The sequence below is a fragment of the Larimichthys crocea genome, chromosome XVIII, assembly GCF_000972845.2.
Source record: "Larimichthys crocea isolate SSNF chromosome XVIII, L_crocea_2.0, whole genome shotgun sequence".
Lineage (NCBI taxonomy): Eukaryota > Metazoa > Chordata > Actinopteri > Sciaenidae > Larimichthys > Larimichthys crocea.
This window is the reverse complement of record NC_040028.1, coordinates 3,618,474-3,637,340: the sequence shown is the minus strand read 5'-3', so window position 1 is coordinate 3,637,340 and position 18,867 is coordinate 3,618,474. Positions and strand designations below refer to the sequence as shown.

The 18,867-nt window shown below is 38.9% G+C and overlaps 1 protein-coding gene across 1 annotated transcript in view; it reads left to right on the top strand.

Annotated features, from left to right (window-relative positions):
- The first annotated feature begins 2,233 nt into the window (after nucleotides 1–2,233).
- cntnap5a (contactin associated protein family member 5a) overlaps nucleotides 2,234–18,867 on the top strand; it is a 71,846-nt gene continuing 55,212 nt past the window's right edge. Inside the window, exons 1-3 of the mRNA XM_019277060.2 lie at nucleotides 2,234–2,441; nucleotides 13,935–14,045; nucleotides 15,048–15,241. Of these exons, the coding sequence (XP_019132605.2) occupies nucleotides 2,369–2,441; nucleotides 13,935–14,045; nucleotides 15,048–15,241 (378 nt within the window). The 5' untranslated portion in view covers nucleotides 2,234–2,368. The remainder of the gene's footprint in view (nucleotides 2,442–13,934; nucleotides 14,046–15,047; nucleotides 15,242–18,867) is intronic.

Sequence of the window (18,867 nt, the reverse complement as noted above, 5' to 3'; positions counted from 1 at the left end):
TGGCTCTCACTATGTAATACCCATTGTGAAACTATACTTTGTCTCATCATTATTTCTATACTGCAAGCTTTTTTGGTCGCTTTATTTCAAGAATGTGAAATTAAATTGACTATATGTAAACATATTTGATCAAAACTGAAACATTTACATTTTTGCAAAAGCCACCAACCGTCCATGTGAGAGCAAAGACAGGACCATTACTGTGACAATGGATGCTGCACCATTACCAAGCTCATCGTCCCAAAGCAAGAAGATGGAGACAAGTTCCCTCAACCAGATGGTCATTCGGCTCAGTCCTCAGTCTCACAGCAAGAAAGGAAAAAGAAAAGTGCAGCAGCCTCTGGGCATCCACAAAAGCACAAAGTAAACTTTAAATGCTGTTTAACGCTGAACAGACAATACAGAGATTATCTGGGCACTGTGAGCAATCAGAACCTGAGAAAGACATTAATCAAGTGGGACTGAGGGACCACACAAGTGACCACAAATTGGCTATTGAGACTGGTTGTCACAGAAAAACCTGGCAACTCAGAGAAAACAGACTCAGAATCTGTTCCACCAACAACGAAATGCAGAGACAGAGAGACACATACCAAGAATGTGTCACTCTCTCAGACCAAAAGAAAATCAGTACTTAGAGGTGAAAACTGACCATGCTTGTATGGCAGCGAATCAGCAATAAGCAGCACACGAAGCTGTTATAAGCTCCTTCCATATCTGCTTCTTTTTTTTGATTTTCAATATCTACGTATGATATGCATTTTTATACCATTTGAATGATCTGTTGCACCAATTTATAATTCTTTTAATAGCAGTAGTGCACTTGTATGATGTGTTATAAGCTACAAACCGTGTTACTTTTAACAAATGTTTTTACCAAGTGGCAACCTCTGTGGTTGTGAAATGAATCCAAAAACTGCAGTTCCTTGAATGTCCACTTGTGACTGGCTACAGAACGAGTCAGTCTCCATAAGTCCCCATGTTAAAATATCCAACTTCACAGCAGAAATAAACATGTTTACAGCCTGGTACAAAAAATACTTTTGGTCTCTATAGCTAATTTTCCCATTTGACAATTGTATAGAGGGTGATTTTCTCTTTATATTTATTTATTTATTTATTTATTTTCATATTTATACTATCTATGAGAGAGTAGACCATTTTGGTCCACTTAAATGTTGACATCAACATTCACCACAGATTTAAGGGAAAACAACTACTGTAGTTTACAGCTTGGAATTAAAACAATAAAAGAGCTCTCTCTCTCTCTCTCTCTCTCTCTCTCTCTCTCTCTGTCTTTTTGCATAACTCTTGTAGACTGTGGAACAAATTATCCCTGTGCTAATTCAAAACGAGAGTCAAATGCTTCAAGTCACTCATCCATGGCAAACTCAATTATAAAATGTTTTATTTATTTATTTATTTCACTTGTTCACGTGGTGTTTTGAAAAAAAAAAAAAAGGCTGGAGTCCACCAAGACAGCAATGAAAACCAAGGTCAGGCGGTCATCACAGGGGAACCAGAACTGTAAGAACTCACAATGGCTGCAGATGAATAGCCACACTGCATGATATTCAGTTCAATTAGAAAGTTACTTCGTGCCTTACAGAATGCAGCTGTGAGTGTTCTAAACCAGTACAAAGAAAGAGCTAAATAAAATTCATGGGGAGAAAAAACAAAAACAAAAAAAAAACTGAAAGTAGGTTGTCATCACACAGACGCTTTAATAGGGTCCCATGGTGATTGTGCCCCCACTCATAAAATCCAATATTGCTGTAGACTCTTGTTCATACATTGGTTCTGTTTCTAATTACGGCCATGCTAATAAAAACTCATTTGAATTTCAGACAGATTTTCTGCTCTTTGCACAAAACATCCAATCAGATGCCTCACACTGATTCGTCCTCTGCCACACAAACAATATTGACCAGACTAAAGGGTTGTAGTGAGGATGAATTCGTTGGCAACCAGCCAGAACACTCCAAGCTTTAACCACAGGCTGCTATTTTACGCACGCACACACACACACACACGCATGCATAATTCCCTCTGTGGGTCACTGTTGTTGTTCTGCATCTTTATGGACATGGCAATGCTCTTATTCTGACAATCAAGACTGAGACTGGAAGAGAGAGAGAGACAGAAAGAGAGAGAGAGAGAAAGGGAGGGAGGTGGGCTGTGCCTCGCAGAGAGAGAGAGAGAGAGAGAGAGAGAGAGAGAGAGAGAAGTCGTCGTGGGAGCGGTTTGCTCCTCCACATCAGACTCCTTCTAACCCTCCGTGCTGGAGGAGCGAGGAGGAACCTCTCCTCTGTGTTTATTCCCCACCTCTCCGCGGACACACGGATAATACCACACCACGGCTGGGAAGATGGTTTTTCTGCTGCATATGGTTACCCTTTACACTCTGAGCGTCTTCAGCGGAGCATCCGCCGCCACCCACTGTGAGTATTTTACCTATACGCTCACCTGTAAACTGCTCCATCCTCTCCAAGTTCGTTTCCCTTTACGCCCGGCTGGTACCCTACCTTTGTCCTCCCGCTATTGCATCTTGATATTTTAAGACGTGTTGTTGTTGCTGTTGTTGTTGCTCATGTGAAGTCCACTTTGAAGAGTGGTCTACTTCTAGACTGCTCCCTTTGTGTCAGCAACACGCAGATCATGAACAAGTAGTTTGATGCGTCCTCGCAGAGCGGACTCTGTGCGCGATGAAGGTCAACCTAACAGGTCCATTTCTTTTCATTCACAAGTGTGTGTGTGTGTGTGTGTGTGTGTGTGTGTGTGTGTGTGCATCCTTGGGTTACTCAGTATATCGGCTCCACACAGACTCCATGTGAGATTTTTTTTTAAAGAGTCGCTGTTTCGGACGTGTTTTGCTGATGTGTGTTGGAGAAAACGCAAAGTGCTGACTGGTCACAGCTGGACTGGTGTTATTGTTGCTCCACTCGTCGGTGAAAACACACCGAAGACAGATCGCTTCTCCCCATGGCTTGTCATTTTGAATTTAGAGGCTGGAGAGTTTGAGCTTTGTATTTAGTTGCACGGATGCTTCCAATAATGTGTGTGCAGATCTGTGGAGAGGAGAACAGTTTAAGATGAAACATCCATCATTCATGTCATTCATCAAGCATGGAACGACAAAAGTTCAGCTTGTCGGATGTGAAATGTTCTGTGAGGTAAAGACATGATTGGATTTTTGAATATTGCTGATTGGACTAAGAGGTGTTACATGAAGTTTAATCAATGAATCAAGAAAATTAGATTCATTCAGAATGAAAATAATAACTGTGGTCATGGTGCTTACATTATCTTATGCATATCATACACATGTACTTTGTGTTTGTGTGTGTGTGTGTGTGTGTGTGTGTGTGTGTGTGTGTTTGTTTTACTAATTTCTCTCTTAGAAATCTGCAGTGATCCTAACAAGCAGACCTAACATACACTCTTCAAACTAAAGCCAAATCCTACAGACTGTAAAAAGTGCATCATCTGGTACACATAGACACCTAGTTCTGGTGTTTGATGTTTTCTGTATATAAAGAAAGGAATGATGTAAAATAGCTTGAGTCAACCCTTTGGTCTGGGGTACTCACAGGTCAGATCTCCATCAGGTTTCTTGTGGATCTATTTTTGTCAAAAAGTACTGATTTAGACATTCATGCTCCTCAGAGGATTTACCATCCCGGCTTGGACTTTAAGGCTAAACTGTTGATGTTTGCACACAATAATATAACATCTCTCATTATCTAAGATCCTGATTTTATGGTCATACTATGTTTTCTTTTCATGCTCCTAAGGGATTTTTTAATAACCCCATAACTAATCCCTGTATCCGCACACTTAGGATACATTTTCAGTTCTCGCCCTATAACCATGAATAACAAAGTCATCAACGCAATGTAAAAATCATGTTTAAATCATGTCAAAATGTAAAAAGTGATTCTACCGCAGGCGGGTGACGTCATTTAATCTTTTTTGTTTGCTCTCTGAGGGTCGACGGTTACACCAGGCCTCTGTTGGGGTTTAAGCAGTTTATGTTCGGTGAGGAGCTCAGCTAAACCAAGCCGCATTACTCATTTATGACAGACCTGTGCTTCTCAAATGTGTGCAGTGATCAGCTCTGACAGACCGCGCCGAGATGAAATGGTGAGATGCTCCTCGAGGTCAGAGAGCTGCCTTCATATTTACCGCTGAGAAACAAAAGGAGGGGAGCAGGAGATGTGTCATGGCTGCTTTGTTTGTCAGGTGGCAGCCACTTCCCCTCACAGCGCCCTCGACACTTTCTCTGGTTTTTCAAAGAGAGAATGGCAAGTACGTCACTGAATACGTCAGCATCGGAGCTGTCTTTGATTAGCAAGAGTTAATTGATACTGTATTGGCGTGACCTTTCCACTAATGGCCAAATGACTGGCGACAGAGGAGCTATTCAGAAATGAGTTGAAATAACAATATTTTTCCAAGAATACAACTTCATTAGCTGCAAATAGAAATCTATCTTGACTACAGGAAAGATTAAGGTGCTCTCTTGAAATGATTTCTATTATAGTAAAACTGTGAAAAATCGCCAGACGGAAGTCTTAAAATACAATGTTTGTCTTCAGTTCTGTGCACGATTCCCCCAGTGACTCTTTTTTTTAGACTCTGTAGCTATAGTGCTTTTATTTGAACAAATAAGATGGCCATATATAACACATATAAATGGAATACATAAATAATTATAATGCATTGATTAACAATTTAAGAATCAATAATATTACAGCCACAAGTAAAGCTCAGTTAATGAATGTTGTGGTTGGCTTCCTTTGTGCCAGTTTTGTCTGCTGCTTTCAGTGACTAGATTAGTCAGGGATTTAGCTTGGCGCTGTGCTGAGGCTGAAGGCTGCCTCCCGAAAAATAGGAAGAAAAACTTTCTATCAACTCACTAGCTACTGATAGGTCTACATCAGGTTTTGCTTAATTGATGAACGAGAAGACAAAAAGGTGACTTAAAATCTTTAGGTTTTTTTTCCAGCAAAACTGCCTAAAACAAAACTAAATGCTTCATTTTCTATAAATTAAGAGCCTAACAATCAAATCCTCATGCTGGAGAAGCTGCAACCTGCAGATGGCATTTTAATTTGAAAAATGACTCAATTAATCCATCTTAAGCTCTTTTGATCATCAATTAATCATTTAGTGATTCATCGACTAATTGTTTCAGTGCTAATTAGGTATTTGTAACTTCAGCCTGTCCACATTTATCAGCACAGAGGTGATTGTCACATCATGTTTGGCATCGCTGATAACAACAATCACATAATCTGCTTCAGCGAACATGTCTCTTTTCTGTACGCGGCCGGTGTTGGGATTCTTTTGAGGGAACGCTTCCTGCTATTAGTGGAAACATTTGCTTTTCTGCTGGAAGAAGCGACGGCTTTCATTACCACACGAGATGACACTCTTCACCACAGGTCTGTGGGAGGAATATACGCTCTCAGTGATTCCCTCACAGCAGGTGGAGACCGCTGCAGCACGCATCCATCTTTAATAAGCTAGAATCGGTTTCCGATGTAGCGAAGAACCACACACGCATATTAAACTTGAAATTTCATGCTTCAAGTTAGCTCAGCGAGCAGATACTTCACCGCTAATTATTTCCCATCTGAAGCGCGGAGAACGTGCTGGCGGCAGAGTTTGTACAAATGACGGCATGCGTGCATGCATGTGTGTGTGTGTGTGTGTGTGTGTGTGTGTGTGTGAGATGCACCTGCAGATGTACTTAGCTTATGAATGTGAAGCAGGCACTCAAGGAACACCTACTGCTGTACACATTCAAGGCCTGATGAATTGATCAAAAAGTAAATGAGGCAGAACACTGCGGTGTGACAGTGCAGGCACTTTTCTTCATGTAGAGTATCATAGATATCTTCTTAGACAAAACCAACTCAGAGAGCAGCTTCACAATGAAATGCACAATAACTGACATGACATTGCATGACATTTGAATCAGTATACAGAAATGTATGGTCTGATTATGTGATGAGGATTACTCTGATCCCACAGGGATGGGAACCGTTCGCACAAAACCCATTCTTATTGGAATTTATAAGTTTGATCTTTTTAACGTCATATTTTATTTTTTTACTGTCAGTTAATCTAAACTAATCTGAACTAACACAATTACTTTTAAAATTAACCCGACCAAAACAAAATAAAACAGGAATATAAATAGTGGCAGCATTGTTGACCAGTAGAAATCTAATCTATCTATAGCAGTTACCATAAAAAGCCTTGAATCTTCATGGGAGATAATCAGTTTTAGCTGCTACGTTCCTTCTGTCATACGTTTTGTTTGATTTTGGACAGATTACTTGTATAAAAAAAACATCTTAAAAAATTTTAAAAAGCAAAAAACAAAACAAATCCCAACAACAAGATTATGCTTCCATCCTGATCGGTCTTCATCACAATGACTTGATTTTCAAAGCTGGAGTTGAAGACAGAGCAGCTCTACAGAGGGCTGCGTGTTTATACGGTTAAACTGAGTAAATACAGCATGTCAAAGCTCTCTGTGTGATCCCTGACTGACTGCAGCTCTGCAGAGACATGAAGTCAAGAGACTTCTCCAGCTTTTATTTTATCTTTTTCAAAGCATTTTGTGTCTTATGATACATATTAAACGATTCGGCTGTGTGATCTGGAGTCTGCGTTCTGGTTCATATTTGAATGCATGAAATGGCGTTCACGTCTACACTACAGTCAGTGTGGCTTATGCATTTTTATACAATCATAAACTCAAACACTGTGAGCTTTCCCTCAGACAAAGTTTGAGTAAAGGTGTCCCCTCACCTCTGTTTAGTTTACTTGCTTAGCTGTGGTCAATTCCAGGATGTCTATTGGATCATATTTATGTTATTTGATCCCATAAACTCTTAACAGGTGAGCCAAGATAGCCTGACATTATTAGTTTCTGTCTCTATAAAGGTGGAGCAGTAAAACTTACTGTATCTCTATAAGCAAATCACACACGTTTATTCTATGTGATCCGCTTTTGATTACTAATGTAATAACTTATGCAATTTTTATTATTTTTTTTCACTTCCATTAAGTGGGTCTCCCCTGAAGCTGTTTGGAGCCCCTCTGGGGAAGCCCGCTTCCCACTTTAAAAAATCTCTGCTGTAAATTAAATAGCTGTAAAATTAAAGTACTTATTCACTTGGATGCAAGAATCGTACAAAGTTCTAATGGCTCATTGATTTACAGCATTGTTTGCAATGGTTGAATTCATCCGGTGAAAAAGGGTTAGATACAGTGTACTCAGTTTATTTTTATATCATGTCAGGATATTTATATAATATTGCCCACCTTTATTTAAGAAGAAGATCTTAAATTTTTACTGTCACAATTAAAGCTGATGCTACATGGAAGCTTTTACGCTATTGTCCTCTGCGGATTCAGCGGACAGAACAAAATGCTTTTTGATTGCAATGAGAAAGAAGAAAATACAATGGACACATGATATAAGACTATTTAGAGAAATCATTTCTGCCCGCTCCCTCTGGAGCAGAAAAAAAAAATCTATTGTGATAAATGTGGCACCAGTGGAGGCTTTTCCATTTGCAGCTGTGTTGGTCACACAGTGATGCTGTGCCAACTCCCAGTCTACAGAATGCAATGAATATGCTTCAAATAGCTGTAGAGTCTGTAAGTTTCGTCCTCTATTTATTTCCAGTGTTACTGGCAGATGGTTTGAAAGGATTATCAACACCCACTTTCTGTTGACTGTGCCAATAAGATTGACGCAATAATCAGAAAGAGACGGCTACAGTGATGAAAAATGACACAAAAAGCTGAATTGTTTTAAACAGACTGAAATGGAAAAAAAAAAAACAAGTTGTTAAATTAAAAGTAAAAAAGAAAAACCCAAGGCCTGCTCATACTTGCCTTGCCAGATTTAGCACCATTCATTATGTTATCTAATTACATTGGTATGATTACCTATGAATTAGACACAGGCCTGCATGTGCCACCTCTATGATTTGATATCGATTATGATGTATTCATGGGGAACTGTAACAAACACCTATTATCTGGAGGGGCTGGTTCACAGCACCGACGTGCAGAGTAAGAGAAAAGGAAGCAGGATGCGGTGCTTTATTACATTTCAGCAAAAAAAACACAGAGAACACACATTTAAAATATGTGCAGCAGGATCTCTAGAAAACATTCAAACCGAATACCTTTAGTCCCGTTCATTTTCCGTTCACTCTTTAAACATTGGTCATGTTTAGGAGTCCAGACACCCTGGAATGCATAGAACAACAGATTTTGTCTTTTAATTTGGAAGACTTGTCACCATTTGTAGGTAACCAGCAGTTATAGAGTGCATTTTCAATGTGTCTTTTCTTGAGTGGCTGCCCATGCACCACCACACTCATGTACGAAAAGCTATGTAAAGCTATAAAACCAAGGCTCTATCAACTTCTTGCTCTGGTGTGAAACTCCCTGAGCCTCCATGAACCATTCTTTTGAGACAAAACTGCTTCTTACAAAAGCCTCTTCATATATGTATATATATATATATATATATAGATATATATATATATATATATATAATATATATATATATATATATATATACATATACACACACCACTCCATGGAACCCTCTACTTTCCTCTTTCTCAATTCTCAACTGAATTCAGACCTCTAAATCAATATCGGTTCTTTTTACTCGAAAGAAAATGATGCTTTTATGGATATCTTTATACCCAAATGACATACAGATAGTTATGAGTTCAATTAAATTTCGTTTTTAGCGTTTGGACTATATTAAAACAAACTGCTGACTTTTGGACAGAAGCTTGGGTAAATTATGCAGTAAATTAAAAGTAATTGTCAAACATACCATGAAGTACATTCTTCTGTAATCTCCCAATTACCTAAATACATGCACACACACACACACACACACACACAATATATATAGATGTATATATTTATTTATATTATTTATATATATATATATATATACTATATATTATATAGAAATATATATATATATATATAGATATATATATATATATATCATGATTATCATATATATCTGTGTGTGTGTTCACCTGTGTGATTGTAGGTTTTTTTTGTTCCATTTTACTCCTTTGTTAACAAAGGAGTAAATGGAACTCCATTTTACTCCTTTGTTAACAAGATATTATCCCATTATTGCCATGTCTTCATCAAACTGTTATGTAAACTGCCCCCAGCAATTGTACAGTAAATCAACACAAATCCTGTTTCACTACATTTCTGAATGAGGGTTGAATAATTAATGTTTGTCAAATGAGATGTGTATAATTACTAAAGCTGTCGATAGCCAAGTAAAGCATCCTGCAGGCTGCCTGTAAATGCTTATAGGTCCCTTTAGATTATATGCAGTGTTCAGAGAAATGAAGTGCTACAGTAAACCAGCCTGTGTTTCTCAATCATTTGTATTGACGCGTACTTCCTTGAATTCAGCCAGCATTTGGGACTAATTGTCAGCCGATACCTCAGCTGTACTCAGGCTATCTCTGAGCAGAGGTCACTGAGCCCCAAAGCCTGTTAGTCCATGTAAGGCATCATATGAAGCTTTATCGATACCACACAGAGGTCTGAGGCCGCTCTGTTACCAGATACTATCGCTGTACCCTTTGATATTATTGACTCTGTGGTCTGTGTTGACTGAACTTATGCACCAACAGGCTGCCTTTGCTCTTGTGGGGTTTCACTGCTACAATATAAGGTTTTAAGCCGCCCTACTCTGCCTCTGATTGGCTCGTACTAGTTGGGATATCAAGGTAAGCCAATCAGAGGCAGAAAATATAAATGCATATTCCTGTGGATGTAGGTAAAAAGTCTCAGTCTTTACTAACTAAAAACAAAGGGTTGTGACAGTCAGAAACAAGCAAACAAATCCAGATGGTAGATGACAAAAACAGGGTCAGTAAACAGAAAAACAACAACAACAACAAAAAAAGCCCAGAATCCACCAGGCACAAGGGAAGAAACAAGGCTGGAACAGTAGACACAACTGGCACAGAGTGAGGGGAACACACACATTAAATACTCTAGTGGGGGGAGGATAACAAGACACAGGTGAAACCGATCAGGGCGGGGCAGACAAACAAACTGGTAGGAAACACACAAAGGCAGGAAGTGAAGTGAACTGAAATGAGAGGAGAGCTGAGTTTTAAGAAAATAAAACAGGAAACACTGAATTTATAAAAACATCATTGTTACTGGAAGCAGGTAAGAAAAGGTTTGGCTTGGACACACTCCACATATGAAGAGTTGCTGATTCTCTGCTTTCTTGTTTTTAATAATCTCTTTCTGGCTGATTTGTTGTTGTTTGCAATAATCGCTAAAAGAGCATTATTAAATGACAACTGTGATAAATGACTTATTATTATTTATCAAGCACAAAATACAAACAATCCTTGAACACTGTGATTTAAGAAAATAATAACTAGGCAGGCGGTAACTTGTAACACGTTATAGACTAATGACTTGTCCCATAGTTTTGTGATTGAATTGCTCTCATTGGACCATCGTGTATAAATAAATGCATATTTAAAATTGAAAAAAGAAGAATAATTGTTGAAGAAAAAAACATTTGCAGGCCGAGCCGTGGGCCATGAACTGACTGCTGATTAATTGTTTCCACCAACAGCTTTTCAGCTCTTTAGTGATGGAGGATTTATGTGCAAGGACGGACACTTGTAAGCTTTCAGAGATCCATTTCAGTTATTCAAAACTCAAGTTCCATTTTCTCAGACTATACTTGTACTTTGCAGAATATTTAAAAGAAAACACAATTGAATTATTTAAGTCCTGTAGGGATCTTAAAACAAGCTCTAATTTCGCACAAGGATAGGAGTATTTTGAACATAAACACCTGTGTGCTGTGGATCAACTGCTTTTATTCAACGGTTGTCATCGTTCGAGGTGGAAGAAGCGTGCAAATCCAAGTAGCAATACAACTCGAAGTCAAATATCTGCGACAAATAAGAAGATGTTTCGTTGAGCTGTATGTATGTTGCAGCTGTAACTTTAATCATGCCGGTTTGATCCACCCCGAGAAGAGGATCAGGTCAGATTGAGAAGCCTGCTCTGATCTTTATTGCATGTTCTATTTTTAGGAAATCCCTTTGGCATTTTTTCTTATTCAACTGTTTGTACATTTCCCGAGACTTGATATCCAAGAGGAAACTCTGGCTTCCTCGTATCTGGTGCGTCACATTTATTAGTTTCGGGTGTGCTGTCGACTTCAGGTGCAATTTTGCCGCTGTGACTTGAGATTAAAATATCCTGCCCATGTGTGTTACAAATGGCACTTTGTTGTGATAATTGAGTTAGATTTCTTCACGGAGCAGCATCTGTTGTGCACTCAGATTAAGACGGGTTTGCCAATGAGCGGAGGAGAGCTCTGGAAAAAGAGCTGTGTGTACAATATGGCTTGCTGAGTCAATACCACCATCATCCAGTGTATAGCTCACAATGTTGAGGATGACAACGCAGCTTCTTGTGTTATCCTGACAGAAAGTGAAATGCTATTTCTCTTTTCAGAGATGATGTCTTTCATTGTATGTTTTTTCTGACATTTGTATTATTATAATTATTTGTTAAGTTAATTAGAAATTTTGATTCTAATTAGCGACGAACATCAAAAAGGCCAATGAGCAGATTTAAAGCTCAGTCTGAAGCTAAATGCGTCTGAAAAAGAAGAAGAAATCTTTTATTTTTAAAATGAATGGATTGTAAATGGTGTGAGGATATTGAAAAAAGAGCATTAAAGGATAAGGTTGGCCATGTTCTATATTTTTCATATTGTCAAGAAATCCCATGAAAAGCCCAAAGCCAACAAAGAGCTGATCCTACTAATAATCATTCCTCTGTGCTGTGTTGGAGCTCTTCTGTCCAGAAAAACAAAAGAAACACATCAGCTCACCGAATGTGTATTAATCCACAGCTAAAAATAATCCCCAAAGAATGCAATTCTTACTCATGTTTGAGCAACATTTGCCAGAAACTACAGTGCCCAGTTGTTAATGGGAAATGAGTGTGAAAATGCTTCACCTTTTTAGAAATGTAACTGTATGTTTGTATGCATGCATGTATTTAAATGTCATCACAAGAGTCAAGAATTATTTTGGGATTAGAAAACCACCGACAAACACTCGTCTTTTCATTTAATTAAACTACACAATGACTCTAACCCACAAATATACTTGAATAAACCGCATCCTTATTTTAGCAAGATCTCCGTCAAGTTAAGTGTGACCTAACTGTCTCTGCAGCTGAGAGTGAGGCGCTACTCATTTTCATCTTACGATGTCACATGACACTTCTGTCACACCCTTCTGGTGGTCGTTCGAGCATTTCTGCGACTGAGGCTTTTGATTTCTAGAGAGATTGTGTGTTCATTCTCAGCTAGCAGTTGTGTGCTCATGTTCATGTCCATGCGTTCAGATGCGTGTCTGGCTTCATTTGGTTATGAGATTCAAGCCTGAGCCTTGCATAGAGATCGTGAGTCAGCTTCTGAGGATTTTTCGTTATCCCACAAGACCAAGAAGCAGCTTTGCAGACAAATCTTTCTCCATCCATGAGTCTTCCTGACTGACAGCCAGGCATCTGGCTTAGGATCAATTCTGTAACCAACAACAAGGTCTATAGCACATTTTGCACATGGATGAATTTTCCCTGCACTCACACGGTACCTCACATTTGTGAATTTGTTGTATTATGGGTTATTGTTGGTTTGTTTCATCGTTGTTGTGTATGGTCATGCAGAGGTTGGAGCAAAGCATTTATCCAGGCTTTTGACGTGTAACTTAACATCAATGAGGTTTTGTTAGCTCTTCAGCCTGCTTTGCATTGTGCAAGAAAAGATGGATGGATACAGACTGAAAGGGAGAGTGAGAGGAATCAGAAGTAGGATCAAAGATAGATTAAGAGGGCTGTGCTTGCATAACAATCCCAATTCCAGATGAGATGTGTCAGGATGGCATGCCACTGTCCTCATTTTCCCAAACATCTGCAGCTGCATTGCAGCTCAGCCATAATTTGAGTCTTGGACAAAACAGCTTGATCCACTTTAGTCACACTTGAAATCAGGATTAGAGAAACCTCTTGGCAAGTGATCTGAGAGCAGTCAAATCAGGTCAGTCAAAATTCAGCGGTATGCCCAAAAGGAGAACGAGATCACGCTGTCAGCTCTGCTGTGCTCTTGTCTAGCAGATGGATGGCCAATTGCCACTCCAGATGTGTTCAGGATCCATCTGAACATGAAGTAGAATGGCATCCAAAAACAAAAAGCCTCTCGCACTCAGAGGAGTAAACTGCACGCTGATGGAGAGAGTAGAGGGATAATTGTAATCAGGCTGGTGCCAGTTTTCATTACGTTCTCAGATACGGGCCTTAATGCAGCTCTGCACTCAAGTGAGACGGCGGAGAGGCTGCTGTTGTGCTATTCTTATTGCGGCGGGCTGGGTGGATCAGAGGAAGATGGGACTGACAGGTTTAGATCACTGAACTTGTAATCTGTTGGACGTGATGTAGTCTCACACTGTGGGATTAAAAAAGAACACACACATGCACACAAAAGGAGCCACAGCATTTTCTGTGCTATTTTCAAGGGTCACCACATAGGTTAATAGACTGTTTGAGGTCTCTGAGAACTGGATAAGTGAGGCAGCTCTGTTATTTTTCCTAGTTCTTGCTTCAAAACTCTACCACCGACAGGTAAAGATGCCCTTTGAACCAACAGGTTTTACAACTCAGAGATGCATTTTTATTATTTATGTCATCTGAATAAATGGCAAGCAGAAGTATTCTTCAAAAAGTCAGATTTGCATGTGATTTTTTTTTTTTTTTAAAGCATACATTTTTAACTGGTTTGTTTCTGCTTTCATTCATAGATAATTGCAATGGTCCCCTGGTATCCACGTTACCCCATTCATCCTTTCAGAGCTCCACTCAGTCCTCAGTCAGTTATGCTGCTTACAACGCCAAGCTCAACAGAAGAGATGGTGAGTACAAGCTAGGATGTTCCTGCCTAGAATCAATATTACTATATGTTTCACGTATGCGCCACCCACTTGTTGTACCAGCAGTTCCCAGTGAACCTAAACCATCGAGGAAATGGACCATGAAACGCGCATATGAGCCCTTTTTGTAATGTTTCATTTGGTTTGTTTTTGAAGGAAATGACAAATGAGCAAAGAGGCGTCATTACTTTAAAGGAATGAAAAAGAGATGGCTGTGTGCTAGGGTTAACCCCAATAACTGCTAGAGTGAAGTTAAATGTTTGAAACTAAATTCCAAAGTAATGTTTTGCAGATACAGTGAAGAGTCCTAGCTAATAAGGAAGTTCTATCTTCTATTGACAAGGGGGTTCAGGGTTGTTGTCATGGGGTCACAGCCCCCTCTAGTACACGTCCCAGAACAGCCTTCATTCAGCCTTTTAAATGTCAAATCAGTAGCATGAAAACAGTTTGATTACTGTGATTTGATTCTAATGTAATGGTAATGTACTGGCACACATAGTAAACTACTTCATCATCTCTAGTCTTTTTAGTCTCACTCAGTCCTCTGATGTAACTCCTCTTGAGTAAAAGGAAACTGCTGTTGAATAAATAGAACTCGACAACTACATTGAATTAAAGCTACATTTGGTGAACTCTAATGACAAAATCATTTAATTGTAGAAAAGATGCTTTATAATACAAACAGAAAAAAAAAGTTTCTTGTTGAATGACTCCATTTTGTGGAGGTCATCGTGGGATAGAGGCAGGTTCGTTGAGCTAACTGGATTCTGCTCGCTATGAGTTCTCAGGCCAAGCTGTACACATTTCAAAATGAATCAGCTATTTTTTAAAGAGCCGAGGACCTCCACGTGGCAGCTTGACTGTAACTTCACCTTGAAACCATTCATATACAGACACTCTCAGTGTCGACCGAGCAGAAACCACAACAATATACTGCTGATCGACAATATCGATGTTTAATGGATCCCCTCTGCCCCCGTTCAGGAGCAGGAGGCTGGTCTCCCATGGTGACTGACCAAGAGCCCTGGCTCCAGGTGGACCTCAGGGAGCAGATGGAGGTGACGGCTGTGGCCACACAGGGACGGTATGACAGCTGGGACTGGGTCAGCAGTTACCTGCTGCTCTACAGTGATACGGGCCGGGCCTGGAAACAGTACAGACATGAAGACGGTGTAGGGGTGAGTCTCCAGATGAAGTTTTTATTTGATCAGCTTTCTGTATGACTTTGGGTTCATCATTGATTTTCTGTATATTATTCAATATTATCAATATTACTTTATGTAGCATACTGGACCAACCAGCCTTGGTTGTGGTGACACAATTTTTTAATCGCTTGTTTTATTGGCTGCTCTGTTGTATACTGCCATAGACTGCTGACTCCTCACTCCTCTTAACGTGCTGACAGGGCCTAGTATTTGGCGTTATACACTACATATCAATCAATCAACCAGGCTAAAGACAAGCTTAACTTGTATGTTGCAGGTAATGTTTTGGCTTCGAAATATTTTAAATATGTTCTACTCTACGTTGGAGTAGGATTAACCCATCAGAGGCAGAATAAGTGTGGATCTTTGCAGAATATAAGTACAATGGTACACTCTTTTGTTCATTTTCATTAATGACGATCATTAACATTTATAATTTTGTCACATGAGACTTCATCTGTTCCGTTCTCTGTTAACCATTCTGTCCGTGATGCTGAAGTTCAGGGTGAGATGACACATCCACTCTTTCCCTGACACATTCCCAAGGTGTGGGAAAAGTGGAAAGCGCCTGGTGTCGACGCAGTCATTAGACTTTTCGTTTGTCCTCCATGTAATGTCAAAACTTGTTAGGTCAGCCCATACAAAAGATTCAAGGTTTAAGAAAACAGCCCTATATGTTGGCATATGTCATTAATTCTTTATTGTGTTTGCCCCAGTTATGTCAGGGGCTGCTCCAAGATGTTAATTGTTTTTCAACCTGGCAGTCCAATTAACGAGAGTGTGTAGGTGACTACTACTGCAAAGAGGTCTTTTTTATATGGTAAAAAGACCACTTTAAAAGAGCAGAGAAATGTTAGGATGAATATATAATATTGAAAATATTCAAATATAACAACAAATAACACTTTTATGAGAAGACCTTTTCATATTTGTAAATAGTAATTTCATTGTAAAGACCAGATACTGGACATTAAAGACAGGATACGATATTTGTTTATGTACCATATGGCTAAACAATTTTTTGTGGTTTCAGAAATCTAACAGAGATTAATTTCTTTATGTAATCAAGGAACATAACTCAATGTTTAATTAGAGTCTAAGAGTTTCCCACAAATAGTATAACATAATATATAATGTGTTATCCAGTAATAAGTGTGCACACACTGAAATACCGTATAAGCATAAAGTATATTCTGAGAAACAGCTCACAGCTTCTTGCACATACTGTCAGTTCTCATTTCGTTATGTCTGAAAAGGGAAATAAAGCAGAGCAGAGCAAAGATGAGACATTATGTATAGATATTACCAACATGACCCACAGCTATCGCCCTTTGTAAGTGACTCATGAGAGAAAGAGAAGAGAGCAAATTATTATTTCAGATATTAAAATTCAGATAGCGCTCAACTACGGTATACAATGCCATATCATACAAGTCAGAACAAGTAGCATCCTCTGAAACTGGGCAAGCATTAAAACCAGGCATGACTAGACTTCATATTTACTGATGTGTATTAAACGCACACTCACACAGACAATTTAAAGCTCACGCCTCCCTGCTTTTCTTTGACGTTCAGGTGAGCTTGAACTTAAAAATTTTACAGACAGCCAATTAGTCTGAAATTTTTAATGAAAGTCATGCCCTAGCTGACTGACTAACACTTTCACCAAGACCGTGCTGATAGTAACTCACATCCGTCTGGCATTTTAACAAGTGAAGCTCAAAGGTAACGGCTCACTGCCAGAAACTGAACTCAGGGGGACTAATGAGAGAGCAGCAGCTGCTGATATAGCTGCTTGCTCTCAGCCACTCTGAGCTAATGCCGAGCCAAATTAGCTCCATGGAAAAATTAGCTCTTGAAAAACCAGGGGTAAAGACTGACAATCCTTCTGCTATCTCTGAGATGAGGCAATGTTTAAAGATAAAATGAGATATAACTACCAATATGCTATGCCAAATGTTATGTTATGGAATTCCTGACGCACTGACATCTTCAACAAAATGAACATCAAATCACATCAAGGCTTTGACATATAGTAAAACCTAAATGCATGTAGCTTCCTGGGCAAATATTATAATATTATAATTTTGACATATTTTGTTTTTTTGTTTATCTTTGCCCCTGAACCCTGTAATGATTCACATCCGGTTTTTTGTTTGTTAGTGTTCTGAGCAGAGCGTGCTGTTTAACAAGAGGAGCATGTGAAACAGGAAGGCGCCCCTCTATGAGCTGATAATAACCTAATTAGAATAAAAATGACTTATGTGTGAGGAAAGAACATATTCAAGCACTGGTTCCAGATTACCTTTATTATTCCCGAGAAGCTTTACTTGAAAATGAATGAATCAATCAGACTTTATTTGTTTAGCACTTTCCATGCAAACAAAAATGTAACACAAAGTGCTTCACACAATAACACAATACAAAAATAAATATTTTGTATAATTCAGCTGTGAATGAATTTACTCCTTAAGTGGGGAATTTACACACTGTTTTTCATGCTTGTTAGCAGTCCAGGTAGATGGGGAACTAACAAGAATTAGAACGTGTTTGCTTTTGTGCTAATTTGTTTTTTACCTGAATAATTTCCTTCTGTCAGTTTCATTCCCTACTGGGCTATGGTTAGAGCTGGACTGATACTGGATTTTTGGGGACGTTGCCAATGAAATAAATTCCAATACTGATTTATCAGCTGATATTCTACGTATATATATTTATATATGAAAAAACACACATTTTTTGTAGTATTGATCTCTTGAACGTGGTTACTGAACGAAGATAAGATGAAAGCAGAGTATATTACAGTTTAATAATAAACTTTATTGACCACTGAAACAGGTAATTTCACTGGAAATTCAAGGATCATCAATAAAACACAATGGATACTGATGATATAGTTGGGCTCTAGTTGTAATGTCTCTCTGTTGGTCAGCTGGTCTACCACTTTAGTCCCGACTGAAAAATCTCAAATACTAAAAGACACTATGAAAAGAGTATGAATCCCACTCACTTAAGTGATCCCCTAACCTTTCATTCACATCCGTGGTTTTGAGTGAAATATCAACTGTAGGATGGATTGCTGTGACATTTTCTTACAGATATTCAGTGTATGCAGTGGTTGAATTATAAACCTTGCATCTACAATTATGATTACATCAACAGCAATAACAAAAAAAATCTGGTATCTTTGTGTATGACCTAATATCTGCAAAACTAATCACATCCCCATCTGCTGCAGCTGCACTTTCTCTCTAGTGCAAGGTAGCAAATGTTATCATTTTAACAGCCTAAATTATTATGGTGAACATGGCCAGTGTTATATCTGCAGCATGCTAATTCTGCCATTATGAGCATTTTGTTTGGTCCTGCAAGGGAAAGTAAACAGAATATATGTTGTCAAATGAATAGGTCAGGCAAATTATGAGGCTGACTATTGGACATTGCTCTGTGCTGGCAGGATTGAGCTTACTGATGTAAATGTCATGAAATGCCCAGGACAGCTTCAGAATCATTAACCTGGACAGTGGTTGGAACGTGCCGTGCTGATGTTAACACTTAGCTCAAAGCATCACTGTGGCTAACCTCACAGGGCTTTCAGC